The sequence below is a fragment of the Pteropus medius genome, unplaced genomic scaffold (assembly GCF_902729225.1).
Source record: "Pteropus medius unplaced genomic scaffold, Ma_sr-lr_union100, whole genome shotgun sequence".
Classification (NCBI taxonomy): domain Eukaryota; kingdom Metazoa; phylum Chordata; class Mammalia; order Chiroptera; family Pteropodidae; genus Pteropus; species Pteropus medius.
The window spans coordinates 12,437,718-12,455,200 of record NW_024346062.1 but is presented as its reverse complement, the minus strand read 5'-3'; the positions used below and the strand labels follow the sequence as shown (position 1 = coordinate 12,455,200).

The 17,483-nt window shown below is 33.2% G+C and overlaps 1 protein-coding gene across 6 annotated transcripts in view; it reads left to right on the top strand.

The window, feature by feature from the left end:
* The window catches only part of ARB2A (ARB2 cotranscriptional regulator A), a 356,272-nt gene that overhangs the window by 33,419 nt on the left and 305,370 nt on the right, over positions 1-17,483 (top strand). For all 6 annotated transcript variants that reach the window (XM_039875065.1, XM_039875060.1, XM_039875062.1 and 3 more), the window contains 2 exons: positions 5,234-5,335; positions 6,941-7,041. In XM_039875065.1, coding sequence (XP_039730999.1) covers positions 5,266-5,335; positions 6,941-7,041 — 171 coding nt within the window. In that variant the 5' untranslated portion in view covers positions 5,234-5,265. The remainder of the gene's footprint in view (positions 1-5,233; positions 5,336-6,940; positions 7,042-17,483) is intronic.

Sequence of the window (17,483 nt, the reverse complement as noted above, 5' to 3'; positions counted from 1 at the left end):
ACATTAGAAGAGATATCTTGACATAACCCACATCATTGGACCCCTAGCAATTATAGTGGAGTAGAAAGCCCTTGAATTTTTGTCAGATTTATTTCCTACCCTCTAATGCACAAATATCATACCAATATGTCTAGAGTAGTTGTTATTCCTTGCTTACTAAGTTTAATCAGTATAATGTCATCAATATAACGGACCAGAATGATACCGTGTTGAAGGGAAAGGTGATCAAGATCAAGTGAACTAAATTATGACAGGACTGGAGAGTCAATATATTCCTGAGATAGGACAGTGAAGGTATATTGCTAGCCTTGCCAGCTGAAAGCAAACTGCTTCTAGTTGGTTTTATTGACAGTGATGGGGAAAAAGGCATTTGCCAGATCAATAGCTATATACCAGGTACCAGGGGATGTATTAATTTGCTCAAGCAATGAAACTATGTCTGGTATAGCAGCTGCATTTGAAGTCACCACCTGGTTAAGCTTAATGATAATCCATTGTCGTTCTCCAAGTTCCATCTGTCTTCTGGACAGGCCAGATAGGCGAATTGAATGGAAATGTGATGGGAATCACCATTCCTGTAACTTTCAATTCTTTGATGGTGGCGTTAATCTCTGCAGTCCATCCAGTAATGCTGTATTTCTTTTGTTTTACTATTTTCTTAGGTAGAGGCAGTTCTAGGGACTTTCACTTGGCCTTTCCTACAATAGCCCTCATTCCATAGGTCAGGGCACCAATGTGAGGATTCTGCCAGTTTCTGCAATATCTATTCTAATTATACATTCTGGAACTGGAGAAATAACCACAGAGTGGGTTCAGGGACCACTGTAAAATGGATCTGAGCTAAAATGCCATTGAACACCTATCTTCCATAAGCCTCTACTCTGACTGGTAAACCTCAGTAACCTTTTGGGTCTCCTTTCTGTCATTTCAGAGCCAGTGTCCACAAGTCCATGAAAGATCTGATAATTTCTTTTTTCCCAGTGCAGTTACTCTGGTAAAAGGCTATAGGTCCCTTTGGGGAAAGATGGGAGAAAGATTAATAGTATAATTCTTGGCAGTGTACCTGGATCATTCCTTATGGGGACTTGGCCTCTCCAAAGAGGCTCTGGTTCTGTACTCTGGCTTAAATCTGAGAATTGACTGTGACTCTGTTTTTATGATTCAGGTTAGACTTTTGTTCATTCGACCTAGAACTTTTCTGCTTATACATACCAAGTAAGAATTTAGCAAGCCTCTTATCTCACTTCTAGAAACATTATGTTTAAGTAGCCAGTGCCATTGGTCTGTGCAAGTCAGACTCTTCTGATTGCTGCTTTAACTCTACTGTCCATTAGGGTAACCATGCCCATGTTACCTTTGCCAGTTGGATGACTACTGCCACTTGGCTGCTCCACCCCAGGATCCAGTGACTCACATTGCATTTAGGTTTCTTAATTCAATGACTTTAATTTCCCCTATAAGGTTTAGCATAAGAGAAGATCCACATAAAGCTCTTCATGGATGTAAGGGTTCTCACAAATGTATTTCTCATAGTAGTGGCCAAAGGAATGTCTTCTGGACTCCCTCATTGTGGGTAAGTAGGTCTTCAGTGACAAATCCACTCTAACATTCCTATCTTCCTAAACCTTTGAATCCCTTCTTTTACATTAAGCCAAAGCAAAGTCACTCACTGTGGGCCACCTTTTAGTCTGTTTCAGACAGCCAAACTGTTAGAGCCCTTTCTAACTCCCCAAGCTTATCAATAAATACAGAAGCTCTACTTAGTGAGCCTTTATCAATAAATACGACCTGATTGTTTCTTCCACCATTATCTTACATCCTTAATATCTAGTCCTACATATGTTCTCTGGATTTCTGTTGGTATAAATTTTTGTTCTCTTCAGACCTTCAGTGGATCAGATGAGGTTCATTCATATGGAGGCGGGCTGGGGAGGAGGTGAGGCAATCTGCTTTATTCAGTCTACAGATTCAAATGTTAATCTCGTCCAGAAACACCTTCACAGACACACCCAGGATAATGTTTAAGCAAATATATGGGCACCCCATGACCCAGTCAAATAGACACATAAAATTACCCACCACACCATTCTTGGGTTGTTTCCATCTTTCAACTATTGTGAATAATGCCTCTGTGAACATGGGTATGTAAATACCTGTTCGAGTCTCTATTTTCAATTATTTGGGGTATCAAATGGTGTTTCTATCTAGTTATCGTATATGCTTATTTGAAGTTTAGAATTCTAGTGTAGGTTATATGGGTTCAATTGTACTGTATTTTATAGGCGATTGAAGGGATTTTCAATGGAAATATTTTATTATACTAGATTTGTACCTTTGTTCAGTTGTTTTGGAACCCAGTCTCTGTGTAAATTGCAGCTATACAGTATTGCTTTCTTTTTACGAAGCAGAAAAATAATCTGACGATTCCTTTCCGCGTGTTTTCTTAATGCTAATGAAATAAAAAAATATCTATGTCTGCTTTTCTAGTTGACAGAAGTTTGAGGAATGCCTATTTATTGTTCATCTTATCATTCAAAATAACATTTTGATCAAAGCAAAAGCATATTTCTGCATTCATAACTGTTTATTCTTTATAAGGTAATGAACAGAAGGGGCAGAATATTTTAGGGTTGATATGACACATAGAATAAGTATGGTGATTTTGAAAGAGCACCGAGTTAGGTATTGGGAAATACATTATTTTACTAATTGCACTTCACCATTAAGGTATAATTTAAGGGCAAGCCATTTTACCTCTTTGAGCTCATTTCCTTGTCTGAAAGAGAGTGAAGATGATAATACACGGTACTATTTTATGGGGTTGCGATGAGGTAAAGTATGTGAAATCTTTAAAATGACGTATAGATATATTAGGTGGCATTTTATGATCTGAGCTTGATAGAGAAAATGACTATTAGGCATAATACATCTGTTTATATATTCGATGGTTTCTGTGTGTTTGATTAAAAAGTTTCTAAGTTTTGAACTATGGAAGATGACTGCGAAGTAAAGGAATCCAATTTTGCCCCAAAACCTCAGTCCATTGGAAGGAGAAAAGTGAGAATCTTCTAGCCACTCCAAGCCAATTTTTGATATCAAAAAATTTATTTTACTCAGTTTTGTAAAGATTTGCATGCTATCCAGAACTTTTCTAATAAATTAGAAATTTGTCAGCATATATCCTCCTTTTCTAGCCTAGTGTGTATATTATCTGACATTTCCATTTTACTAGAGAATTTACAAACTTTTTTTAATGTTGCATGTTGAAGATGATATATATTTTGTGCTAGTTGAGGTTTATTTGAGATAGCGTTTGAAGAGTACCAAACACCGATTTTTTAAATAAGTTTTTTGATGGCTTATTTTTGTGTCCTATAGGGAGAGACTAGACACTGGAAGTAGATAGGCTAACTTTTTCTCTAACAGATTTTGATGAACCATGCAGATGGATTTGTTATATGTCTGTGAGACACAGAAATAAAGTGTTACTTCTGAGATATTTCTTTTGTAGAAAATGAACTGATTTGCTTTATTATATATCCTAGGAGCTTTTTCTCTTCAGGAACTTGAGTTAGAATGAAAAATCTCAAAACTTAAACTTTTTAAAAAAATACATCTTTTTGGAACTGAACAAATTTGAAGTTTATCTTATTTTTCTGAGTTTCAGTATGACTCTGATGGCATATAGTGAGAATTTTTGCCTCATCCCATAATATGAGCCAAAAGATATCATTAAATGCTTGCTGACAGACTGATTCTAGGGCTGGGGCAGGGAAAATACGAGATAAGGCTGGAGTTTCTTGTAGTAGGAGAAAGTTCTAAAGAAATGCTCAAAAAACAAAAAGATGAGAGCACCTCAAATGGATATAAGGGCCAGCTAAAAAGAGCTTACAATGGCCAACGTTGTAACAATTTAAGCAACAAAGTAAATGATGTAGAATTTGATTGTAACCCAAAGTATACAATAAATATCCATGAGTCCATACCTATATAAATAAGTGATTGCATAAATTGGTAAATGGAGGGAGGGACAAATCTTCCATACGAAAGAATTAGAAAGTGTGGGCTAGACTTAGTCAATTCCAAGGAATAGATTATGGAAAGGAAAAAATAGTAATTTCATCGTGACGAAGCGTGGCAAACACTACCTTCACCAACTGATGAAGGAAAGTTAACATCCTCAGTGATGTCCTGTGGATATCATGTTCCCCTTGATGTGATATTGTGAGAAGGGCAGTTCACTTCTGTGGTATTCTTTGAAAAAACTTATGACCCTAGTCTAATCGCAAGAAAACAATATCAAATTTAAACTGAGGATCATTCTACAAAATACCTGATTAGTACTCCTCAAAATAGTCATGATCATGGAAAAGAAGCAAAGACTGAAAACTGTAAAAGAAGAGACTGAGAAAACATGCTGACTACATACAGTGTGTTATCCTGAATGGAATCCTGGGACAGAAAGTGTACATTAATAGAAAAACTGATGAGTATTATCTAGGCTTAGGTAATAGTAATGTGCTAACATTGGTTTCTTCATTTTGACAAATGTGCCGTGGTAACGTAGGATGGTAATGATAGGAGAATCTAGGTACAGATTATACAGACATTATCTGTACTGTTACACCTTTTCTGTAAATCAAAACGATTCCAAAATAAAATGTTTATTAAAAAAACCTCTTGACAATTTTTTTTGATCATATAGAATAAAACGATGTGAAGAATAAAAACTGCTTTGTGTTAACCAGTTTTCTTTAGTTAGCATGTTTTATTTTAGTATTGTGATTTCCCCCTAAAAATGGAATAATATGCTTGATTGCCACTATTTAGATTTATGTTTCTTTATCCATAAACAGTTGTTTCATTTATATTTAAAATTTAGTGACCTTTTAAAAGTCATATTTGAAACTTTTAAAACTATAGGAGATTAATAAGCTGTAAATTAATAGCTATATATTTTGAAAGGAAGAAGTTAATAAATTACCATAGTGGTACATACAATCTGAGTTTTGATTGTTTTGAGAATTATGATTTTGAAAGTGCTTATGTTATGTTGATGTTGTACTTCATTATAATATAGCACTCTGAGAACTTAGAAGTTTAATAGTATTATCAGGCAACACAAAAAGTTATTCAGTAGAACAAAAGAATATTTAAAATAACTTAAAAATATAATCTTTATTAACTGAAAATTAATATAAGTAAATTTCTTTCTTTCTTTTTTTTTTTTTAGATTTATTATCTAGGATAGATTTAGATGAACTAATGAAAAAAGATGAGCCACCTCTTGATTTTCCTGATACCCTGGAAGGATTTGAATATGCTTTTAATGAAAGTAAGTGGCGTATACTATGTGCAATATGTATTTCACAATGCTAATAGAATCATAGGTCAGATATTATTTGCTACTTTTATTTGCCAGCTAGACTATTTTATGTATTTCTTATGAGAAATAATGTCTTATCCTTTCATGGTGAAATTCTTCACTTAATTAGAAGAACCGAGTTATAATTTGCCATAGTTGTCAAGTCATTTAAACCCATGGACATGCATTAGATTCAGCTTATGTATTTCAGCCTTGAACTTTCAACTCCCTGGTATCCAATTGGCATTCCCAATTAAATTATATAGAAATATGCTACTGTTTCCCATGTTATTTAAAATGAAATGACTGGCAGTGATTATCTGTGAATATTTTAAAGCACAATACTTAGTTTTCTATGATTTTTTTCAGACAACATCCTTATTTTAAAATTTGTTAATTAAGTTCTGAATAAAATAAAATTTGCACTTGACCTTTGGAAGAACATACCATAGATTGCCAGAATGTTTCTGGAACAATGAATTATGATTCATTGTATTAATAACACACTGTTGTACTTGAAGGGTAATGTTGTTACAGGCTAGATAGTGTTTGAGTTGTAGCTTTATATTTGTTGTTCTGCATCAATTAAATTGGCGATCTGTCATCACTATGTTAGTGGATATCCCTTTACAATATCAGTTATACTAGAATATTAAATGAGGTTAAGTAGTAGATATTAGAAACTTTGATGTCTTTTCTAATATTAATTTCACGCTTTTTTAAAAGCATGTCTTCTGCCAAAATATATATGAGTAGTAATATTTGGTTTTAAAAATTTCTTTATATTTTAATTATCAAAATTAAATGAGACCTCACCTACTCAGGACCAGAGAGTGCCATCTAATGGAAGGAAGGGACCTGAGAAAAAATTCCTGGGTTGTCCCAGGCCTCCCCATGTTTTGTCTGTGCCTTTTGATTGCTTGCACTCTTGAGATTATTAGTGAAGTTCTTAATTATCAGTAAAATCTCTGAATTGAGTGAGTCTGACTTGAGAGTCCAAGCCTGTGTTAGCTGACTGCCTCTCTTCAATTTGTTTCAAATTCTACCCGTATTTCAAGGCCTACTTGAGAAATCTCACTGAAACCTTCTGAACCTGTTCTAGCCTCTAGGGATCCTTCATTTTTCCAAACTCATTTTAGACTTTATTGTCTACATGAATTGCCTGTGGCAGTATTTAGATTGTCAGCTAACTTCAGTCTTGTCTAACTTCCTGAAAAGTCGCTTAACTTTTTAATACTTATGCTTTTACTCCTCAGGTAGCCTCTATGCTTAAGAACTGGGATCATGTTCCTGGCTGTGGCTAGCAAAGATCCTTATATATTGTAGTCTCTCAAATATTGTTCATTTACTTTAGGTTAGAAAATGAAGATCAGAAAGCATAGCATTTTAGTATTTGGGGTCATTCTTTTATAGTATTTGTACATGAATCATACTGATATTTGAAGAAAAAATTATTAAAAAATGAAACTTCTGAGAAAGTTCTTTTAAATTTTTATCAGATATTATTAGTTGTACTTTCTATATTATTATGTAATATACTCTGAATGATAGCAATATTGTTTGTTTATCTTCTAGAGGGACAGTTAAGACACATAAAAACTGGGGAACCATTTGTTTTTAACTACCGAGAAGACTTGCACAGATGGAACCAGAAAAGATACGAAGCCCTAGGAGAGGTATGGTCATATATACAACTTCAACCTTGCCTGTTCCAATTTTAAATGATCCAAATAGAGGTTTTGAAGTTGAAGCAGTCATGCACTCTTTCTACAAAAGATGTTTTTAAAAACATTTTGCTTTTTTTCATTTATTTTTAATGGTTATTTTAGAAATATATTTCAATTTAAAAGTTTATGTTGTTATACAAACATATTTTTCCCATGCCTTAATATTTTGTAGTGAGTCATTGTAAAACAAATTTATGCAAATTTTAATTTAACTTTTTTTAATGTTTTAAGAGGTTGAATCCTCTGCCGTGCCACGAGGAATAAGTATTCTGTTAGGTGCTTATCTTAAGAAAAAAAAAAAGTTACCCTTGTTAACTTTGTGAGGAGATGGATATATTAATTATCTTGATTTTGATTATCATTCTACAATGATATGTAGATCATATGATCACTTTGTATACTTATTATTCCTTAATAAATTTTTGAAGGTTCATATTTATATGGAGAAAATTGATATTTGGCTAACAAATTGGGTATAACTTATTTACTTTTGACTTGATAAAGTATTAGGCCTTGTAATCATTAGGTATTTCACATGATACCACTGGTAGGAGCCTTTGAAAATGTCATATATCATTTAGGTGAATATTTTGTTAAAGCTCGAAGTTTTACTCATTCTGTGTCCTGTTAAGTATTTTTAGTAAAGTGTATATGGACACATTTGTTTAGTGTGATAACCTGACAGCTATTTTACTTTTCTAAGGAAACTCTGACATTTCTCTATGCCTTTTTGGCCCTTTAATGAAGTGGTCAAAATGGATTACTTGGTTAAACAATAGCATAAAGAATATATGAAACAGTTTATGTTTGTTGGGAGACAATTCTCCATAAATTTTTGGGTTTTTGCATATCTCTGAGCAAAACTATTGCAAGCTTTTGTTCTGGACTATCTTTTCTAGGATTTTTGCATAGAAAACCACCTTGGAAGACAGAGATTGTGTCTTCCTTCAGGGCAAAGGGCAGACATGTTTGCTGTCCAAGGTGCTAAAAATAACACTCTTCGCTTCCTGCACTGGTGGCAAAAAGTGGGCAGGTTTGCTAGCAACCCCCTTATAAGATTGGGTTTCGTAAGTTTGAGGTTCTTCAGCTGTGAAACAGTCTCACTCTGCTCACCCTCTATCCTTGGCCTGTCCACATTGCCCGTTTAGAATTTGAAGGTCAAGAGGAACAGATAAAAACATGAAGCTCATGCTGCCTGCTATACTGAGTAATAACAAAGTTTTTTGGCTCTGACCCAGGAGTTTAGTGTCTTCTGGCAGCATCCATGAAACTGTAGCAGGCTAACTTGTTAGCTTACAAGCAGGGTAAAATCTTAGGCCCTTCATAGTTCTTGACATTGTTTTGCAGCATTTATAACTTAAGTATATTTAATTCCCTGAAAATTTCTGCTGCACATAAAAAAAGTTTGCCCATTTCTACTTAAATTCAATAATTACATGCTGCACACTGGTAATATTTTGATTATAGACTATTCATACTATATGGCATTGTTTGTTTGTTTGTTTTAATGGGGCTCATATTTTACTCTTTTTCCAAAGACATGTACACTTGTTAACTTGGATAGGTGTTCTCCAAATAAACCTTATTCTTTTTCGCATCTGCATCTTTTTCACTCTCAATTTCTATCCTCCAATATCTATATAAAAATCTAACTAGTGTTTCTTATTAGAAAATCCCATGTATAGGTGACGCCTTTCCCCTGGTCTCCTACCTAATTACTGGACATAAGGGAGGGTCACAGATTTATTTTTGGTGGACCATAGTCCATGATAATCAAAATATTTTGAGTTTTCACTTTCATGATTTTATATATAGAGAGAAAAAATATTTTGCATTATCAAGGTTCCCACTTCTTGTGCCTGCAATCTCATTTGTATTCATTATCACATTGGCCCCAAGTGATCACGCAAAATCACAGGATTTAAATTTCTATTCAGTGTTTTTCAAATTTAGATCAATGGATCCCTGAACTTCAAATACCAATTCCTTTTATTCTCCCAGCATATTGATCAATAGTAAACTTATCTTTCTAGCATAAAACTTAGCACAACAGAAGACCCAAAGGTTGGAGAGGAAAGTCTGGTTGTTATAGCATTTGTTGTATACCCTCTTGCATCTCATGTCTTTTTTAAAATACTTGTTTTCATTGCTAATTTCACTGTTGAAGGTTGATTATTAATTGAATTTCATTTCCTACATTTTAGCAGTGAGATGTATAAGTTCTAGTTATATACGAATAATGACACAATTTTCACTGTGTTGAATTTGTTTATGGTTCATTATAGTGGGATTTAACGCATATGTGGACCTGTCTTTTTATATTCTTAATTTCTATTTCTGAGTTATGCCTTCAAGTTTCAAGTTAGATTTAACCAACCTACTATTTTTCATTCACACATTGTACTTCTACACTCTTTTCTTTCTTCGAAATATCCTTTCTTCCTGTTCATGATACCCCTGCCTCTACCTGCCTTCAGGTTTTGGCTCAGATGTCTCCTCCTTTAGGAAGCCTTCCCTCATCTCCTCTGCTACAATCTTCCTCTCTTCTCAATTTCCTTTATTCCCATTATCTTTCCCTCCTATCTTGTTTTCTTCCAAAAATGGTTTAAGGTGATTTAAAGATGAATACCAATTAGTAAGATTAAAAATTAAAAAATATGATAAAGGAAGGAAATTTAACTTTGTGTCGTGAACACATAATGCAATATACATGTGACATTATTGATTACACTTGAAACCTATATAATTTTATTAACCAATGTCATCCCAATAAATATCATAAAAAAGTGTATTAAAGTAAGGAAAAAATGAGTAAATGGAATAAAAAAGAGAAAATGATGTTAAGTAAACTAAAGGTGTGAGTTTGGTTTATTTTTCTTAAGGTTTAAGTTATTACTTATAATATTTTTTTTAATGCATGTCTTTGAGAAATTTGAGGAAACTTTCTGTGTCCTCATGATATTTGTCAAATAATAACTGAGTGTCATACAAATATATAAATTGTTTACTATAAATTCTGGATTCATGAATTTTAGAGAATTTCTTAATGTTAGGAATTTATACATAAAGACATGTAATTTTTTATTGGAAGAAAGGAAAACGATGTGTTAGTGATAATTTTCCAGTTACTAAAGCTAAATAATTTTTTTATTGTTTTATTCTAAATCCTTTTTAAGTTCTACAAATTTTAGACTATTAAAGCTTTGCTGATTAAATTTACTTGTTAAAAATATAATTGTGACACATTCTATTGGAAAATTTTTAACTTTCAGAGTCAAACTCTGACTTATGTCACTATAACTAAGAAAATGTAACTTCTTACGTAAGTGTTCACAGTTCCTAGAAAACAAATAAACCTTTGTATTTAACTCTTGCAAATAATTTCGTACTTTGATTGCCAATACGATCTCTAGTTCTGTTAAGTGAGAACCTGTGGAAAACATATCACTATGTCCTGGACATTGAAGCACTGAAAAACCACCTCTTCTTTGGTGGATAGGGCAGAATTCAGAAGATAGTTCATATTTTAGTATATTGCCTGGGCACCTGCCTTAATAAATGGCTTTTGATATGCTTAGGATTGAAGTTTTAAGGAAACAGATTTTGATGTTAGCCAGCAATTTAAAACAAAACCCCTTCTGTTTTTATAGTGTTCTCCTACTAAATACCGAGTTTTGTCTTCAGCTGAGAGCTACTATATCTGTTTTACAACTCCTGTTTTAGTTTATGTTTATTTCTCTCTTAAGGAGATTATTACAGCAGTCATTCAGCAGAAATTGTTTTTAAGACTTGCTCCTGAAATTATCTATCATTTCTATGTAAATTAAACTTATTGTGTAAGTAAAATAAACTGAGATGTCAGTTTGTTTTTAGAATTCAGCGCCATAACTACACAAAAGAATACTCTTTACTTTCACTGTTACGTCTTTATAGTTCAACAACTGTTTTTGCTAGTATGTGTGTGTGTGTGTGTGTGTGTATGTACTATCTACATGTAGCTTCATAAAAACATATAGCCTTTAATAAGTTTGTATAATTTCTCTAAATTTAGAAAGAAGTATCTTTCTTATTGGAAGAATAAGACTCAATTTAAGGAGGTGGAAAAATGATATGAAAGGGTAATTTTCAAAATAGAAGTCATATATTTATATGAATCAAATGCTAGGGAATAATGTTTCTAGTAGACTCAGTAAGAAAGACTAGAAAAACTATTATGTTATGTAGAGAGCCGGATCTGAGCTTGACCCATGGCCGAAGCATTGGCAAAGCCATGCTTGACTGTGTTATAATCTGCCAAGGAAAGAGAAGCAAAACAGTGAACAGACAGCTGCTTGTAGTTTAACATAGATAACCCAGTACAGACAGGCCTTGGGAAATTATTGTTGCCAGCAAGTTTCAGGTCCTGAGAAGATTCCCACCCCTTCCTTGACCTTCAAAAGTATATAATAAACATGCTGAGCTTGCCTCGGGGTCACTATATCTGAGCAGAGTGCAGTGTCCCACCTGGCCCCAGCTTTTGTATATACTGTTTCTGTGTTTTTCTCCATCATTCAATCACCCCCTTTCGGGTATATTAACCCTCTAGCTGTGTAGGTTGCCGCAATGTTACATAGTAATAGAATGGTAAAATTTCAGCATGTAACATAAAATTTTCTCAACTCTTTCATGTCAATACTGAATTATTATTAATGGAGAATTTATAATCCAACAGAAATTCTAATGAAAGAGAGATTTGATTTTCTTGCCTGATTTGGGTCTTGGCATTTCCTTAAATATTTACCTTGATTATCTCTTTAAGAATTAATAAATTTGCAGTGTGCTTATTAAGAGAATAGTAGTGATTAGGTAGTCCTACCAGCTTGGCTCTTCATGGATAGACTCACACTTAACAAAAAAAAATTAAGGGCATGATATTTTTTCCTGGACCTTGATGAGGAATCTGGATCATTAATATGTCTTGTAAAATAGAAAATTACCAAAAATATTATATTTTAAAAGGTGAGATTTATTAAAAAATATAGGCCAGTGATGTCTTAAAGTTTTTTTTCAGTGGCCATATTCAGGTATTTGAAATAGGAGCAACTTAAAGTAAGGAACAATAATATAAATTATATTTGTTTTAATATTCAAATATTTAAATATAATATGATTATTTGTATGTAATATCTTCATGTTATGTGAGATTCACACATCTTATATTGTGACGGAAACAAAGAACTGGCCATCAGGAGATCTGGATCTAGTTCTGGCTCAGTCACTATCTGTGTGACTTTAGAAAGACCTTTCTGAGCCTCTGGTATGAAATATGGATAAAATTACCTGTGCTGTTGTGAGAAATAAGTAAGATGTATACGTGTGGTATTTTATATTCTTTAATGTGCCAAGAAAATGTTAAGAGCATGGAGTGAAAATAGAATGGCACTGTTTAAGTTTTCTAATTTACCTTTATTATTAATACTATGAAGCTTTAATTCATAGTATTTCTGTCTCTTTGTCAGTTTATCATTACTAACATGAAATTTACCTTTATACGGTGGAGACAAAAAGAAATGACCATTGGGACAGAGTTGGTCAGCAATCTCCTTGCCTTCCATCTCTCTCTAGTATCCATTCCTACAAGTATTAGTCATTAGAATGGTATTAGTCATTAGAAATCTTAGAATTGAAGAAATAGTCATTGAAATAATGAGAAAACCCAGTTGAGAAAAACTATAAGCCTCTTTAAATCAATATGACATTGACATATAAATAGACACACAGACCAATTGAACAGAATACAAAGTTCAGAAACACATTAAAAGTTCAAATACACATAGAAATATAGTTTATGTTATCTGTAATCATAAATCATTGAAGGAAAAGGGACTTTAAATGATGGGTAGATAATAATACATAAGAATATAAAATTTGACTGTACATCACAATGTATCTACATCAGAATGAACTCCAAATTGATCAGAGATCCAAATGCAAAAAAGAAAAAAATGAAATAAGACCTTTCAATCCAATAGCTCTGATTATAGTTTTGAAATAGCAACCCAGTATCAATGATTGTGGTTTTGAAATACTACTTCCTATTAAAGCAACCTGAATTCTTTAGAGAAATGTTGGATTCCATTCTGTGACAAGAAACGAATGACAAGAGCCTGGAATATTTTGTCAGATAGCAAGGAAGCTGCCAAAGACTACTAGCTCTTCTAAAACTTTGAAAAGAAAAAGCCAAAATAAAAACAACAACAACAAAAACAAAAACAAAACCCACCAATGGGCAATAGACATGAATAAGCAGTTCAGGGAAAAAATGCAAATAGTCTTTAAACATAGGAAAAAATGTTTAAACCTCACTCATAATAAGAGACATGTTAATGAAGACTGTTCCGAAATAACATTTCTCACCTGTCAGGTTGACAAAAATCTATAAACTTGACAGCACACTCAGTAGATGAAGCTGTAGAGAGAGAGAACCTCTCATATGTTGCTGGTGGGAATGTAAAATAGTATAATCCCGTTAGAGGGAAAATTGCCAATACTTACAAAATTATAGATGCATTTTCCCTTTTGTGTGAGAAAGGGGAAAGAAATGTATATATTTGTTGTTTGTTTACTTTTTGGAAAAAAATTGGAAAGATAAGCTCAAAACTAATGTTTATCTTTGGGTATGTAGAGAAATGAGATGAAGGGATGACATTGAGAAATCTCTAATACTTTTTTGTTTAGTTTTGATTTTTAAACCATATACATATTTTAATATGTTAGGCAGGGAAAGCATACATAAATTGAGAAGAAGCCGAAGTTAATGAGCCTAAGCATATATCTAGTTTGTAACAAAACCAAATGGAAAAAAGAATTATTTCAGATGTCTTTTGGTTTAGTACTTTGTACTGTCTTTGCTGAATTTTTCCTCAACATAAGAAGAATGGCTAATGAAATGTTAAAATTAACTCAGTGGTTTTATTGTAAAGAGTGATATTAGTATAATTTTGATACTATTTTATAAATATTAAATATTAAAAAAGTAAATATAATTGTGAACTATAATATTCAGGAGTAGGAAAAAGAGATACAAAATATAACATCAAAGCAGTTAGGAAAACCCCTGTAGAGTGACATAAATTTTGGACTATTATTACAAACTCATTTTTTAATTAAATTTATTGGAGTCACATTGGTAATAAAATGATAAAGATTTCAAGTGTACAATTCAGTAATATATCATGTGTATATTGCATTGTGTAGTCACCATCCTAAGTCAAATATTCTTCCATCACCATATATTTGACCTTATTTACCGTTATGTACTTCTCTTCCTACCCCTTTTTCCTCTGGTAACCACTAAACTGTTGTCTGTGTCTATGAGTTTTTCTTTGTTTGTCTTCTTTGTTTGTTGCTTTCAGTTTTATATCCCACATATGCGAGAAATCATGTGGTTCTCAAATTTTCCATCTATTTTGACTTATTTCACTTAGCATGATTATTTCAAGGTCCCTCCATGTTGTTACAAATGGCATTATGTTTTAAAAATACATTTCCCACCCAATGGAAAGGCCTGGAAATAGTAATTCTCTAGTAGCAATGAGTACACTTAGTGGTAGGATCTTGGTTCCTAAGTGCATTGCCTAGTAAAAGGAGCCAGCTCCTTGGAGAAAAAACTGATTCCAGATTTGGAACTAGGAAAATATAAGATGAGCCTACTTTATCATGTTTTGATGGAAAGCGAACAATCTAATGGAAATATATGAAAAGGACAGAGGAACCAACTTAGAAGGGCTTCTTTTAGGCAAAATTGGGACAACTTGAGGATAAAACAGAATTAAGGTTCTAGTGATTATAAAACATTTAATAAAAAGACATGATTCCATAATACTTTTAAAATATTAGTTGCCATCATCAGATGAAAATTAGCTGAAAATTGGTAATCAAATGAAAAGAATGAATAGCTAGCCTTTTAATAAGGAACGATAATTCATTTGCTGGTGTGGAAGAATACTGGCTAGTATAAGTAAAAATTTGATAGAATTTAAAAAATCGCCTTTTTGCCACCTGTAGTAGGCATAATTCTAAACATGTTCCCCCCAAGATTCCCATTTCCTGCTTATTAAATCAAATGCTAATTTAGGTGCTGCTGTGAAGGGACTTTGCAGATGTAATTAAGGTTACTAATCAGCTGACCTTAAAAGAGGGATTATCCTGGATTATCTGGGCGGACTCAGTGCCATTACATGAACCATTAAAAATAAAAGAGAAAGGCTGAAGAATCAGTCACAGAGATTCCCCAGAAGAGGAAGAGAGATGCAGCAGGAGAAAAGCCAAAGATTCTAAGCAGGAGAAGGATTCAGCACACCATTACTGGCTCTTGAGATGCAGGGCCCACATTCAGGAACCAGAGAGAGGCCTGAGGGAGCTAAGGGCATCCCCGGACTAACAGCAAGCAAGGAAATGGGGATCTCAGTCCTACAACCTCAATGGACTGGATTTTTTCAACAACCTGAATGAGTTTGGAAGTGGACTCTTTCCAGAGTCTCCTGATAAAAGTCTAGTCTGCTGACATCTTAATTTTGACCTTATAAAACTTGAGGCAGAGAAAGCAGTGGAACCAACTCAGTAATCCAGTAATTGTGAGATGCTAAAGTATATTGTTTAAAGCTGTTAAGTTTGTGATAATTTGTTACATTAGTAATAGAAAACTAATAAACAACCCCTTCTTGAAATAATTTAGATGAGAATCATCAAAGGATGCTAATTTTATTAAGTGAAAGAATTTGAGAATATTTGAACAGTATATGTATATAGTACCAAAGTGTTAACTCACATATTTTTTTTTGTAATTGTAAAGGGGGAAATATGTACCTTAAATAAGAGATGTAGCTGTCAGCACTTACACCTCAGTAAACAAAGTTAGTATCAGTAGTATTAGAACAACCTGACATCATGTGTCTTCTGATGTGATGTAATTTGAAGTATACAGCATTAACTGTGAATATTGTTATATATGTTGAATCTGACTCTATTCAGACCTTGTTCACAAAGTACAGGGAATAGAGGAAAAAAGTAGATAACATCAAAAGGACATAATTAAACGAATCCAGATTATGTGAAGGACAATTGACCTGGTCTGATCAAAAAGTGAATGACATTAAAATGTTAAAAAGATCTATGTGTTAGAGGCAAGGGAAACTATCATATATGAAAATAGACAAGGAGACATAGCATCAAAGTCAGTGTGTGGACATTGGTGGGATTATGGTTCAAAAAATAATATAACAAAAAACTCTACACTTTTTATGAACAGTTGAGGAATTCTTAATTTTTTAAGGTGTGATAATGGTATTATGGATATGTAGGAAAATATCCTTATTCTTAGGTGATGTATGTGAAATAGGGAGAAAGTCGTGATGCCTGCAGGTTATTTTTAAATGCTTCTTAAGAAAGCGCAGGGAAAAACCTCACAAAAATGAAAAGAATACATGGCAAAATATTAAGTTGTTACAGCAAGGTGGAAGATGTAACGGTGTTTATTGTACTGTTTTACAACTTTCTGTATGTTTGAAAAGTTTCACAATTAAATATTGGGGAAAAAGAAGAGAATTATGATAGGAAACTTGAAGGAGCTCCTCGTATATCAGTGGTGCTTGTTCACTAGCAGGCTTCACTTTAGTGTTCTAGAACAGCACCATTTTATTTGTATCATGTTTCTCAATGACTTTAGGATAAGTTCAGCCTACTTCGTATAGCCTATATGGCAGAGCTGACCTTTGTAGCTTTATTTTTCATAAATGCTCAAGCCATTTATGAACTTTGCGAGTTATTTGAAATTTATTTTCTCACAGCCTTGATATGACCTCTCTTTTGCATGAAACACTTCTTCCCTCCTAATCTGTTTAGCTGCTATTTGTCATCAGGGAATAACTTAAATATTACTACTAATAAGACCTTCTTTCATCCAAGATTAGGTTAGATTCTCAGAGATTGCGACTTTGTTTTTTCTTGGGTTTAATGTCTAACTCTCTGACATGCTTCTTTCTAAACCGTAAGCTAAATGAAGTCAGAGTCACCGTTTATTTTGTTTACAACATTATTCCTGGTGCCCAGCACAGGACCAGCACTCAATATTTTTTGATTGACTATTGAATAAAATGACAATATGATATATTTCTTTTTCAGTATTGTTATGGGATTTTAAGGACTTTTTTCTGTTGTGACTTGAGATGTGTATTTGTTGTGTAAGATGCTAGGGTTTGGCATTACGGTGGTAATAAATCTACTTTTTAAAAATCTGCACTGGGCGTACAAATCTAACAGAGAAAATTATCCATGAAATCCAAAGATTGTGAGACTGAAAGGTAAGGTATAAAGTGTTCCTACATTTATATAAACTGGAAGAGAGAAGACTC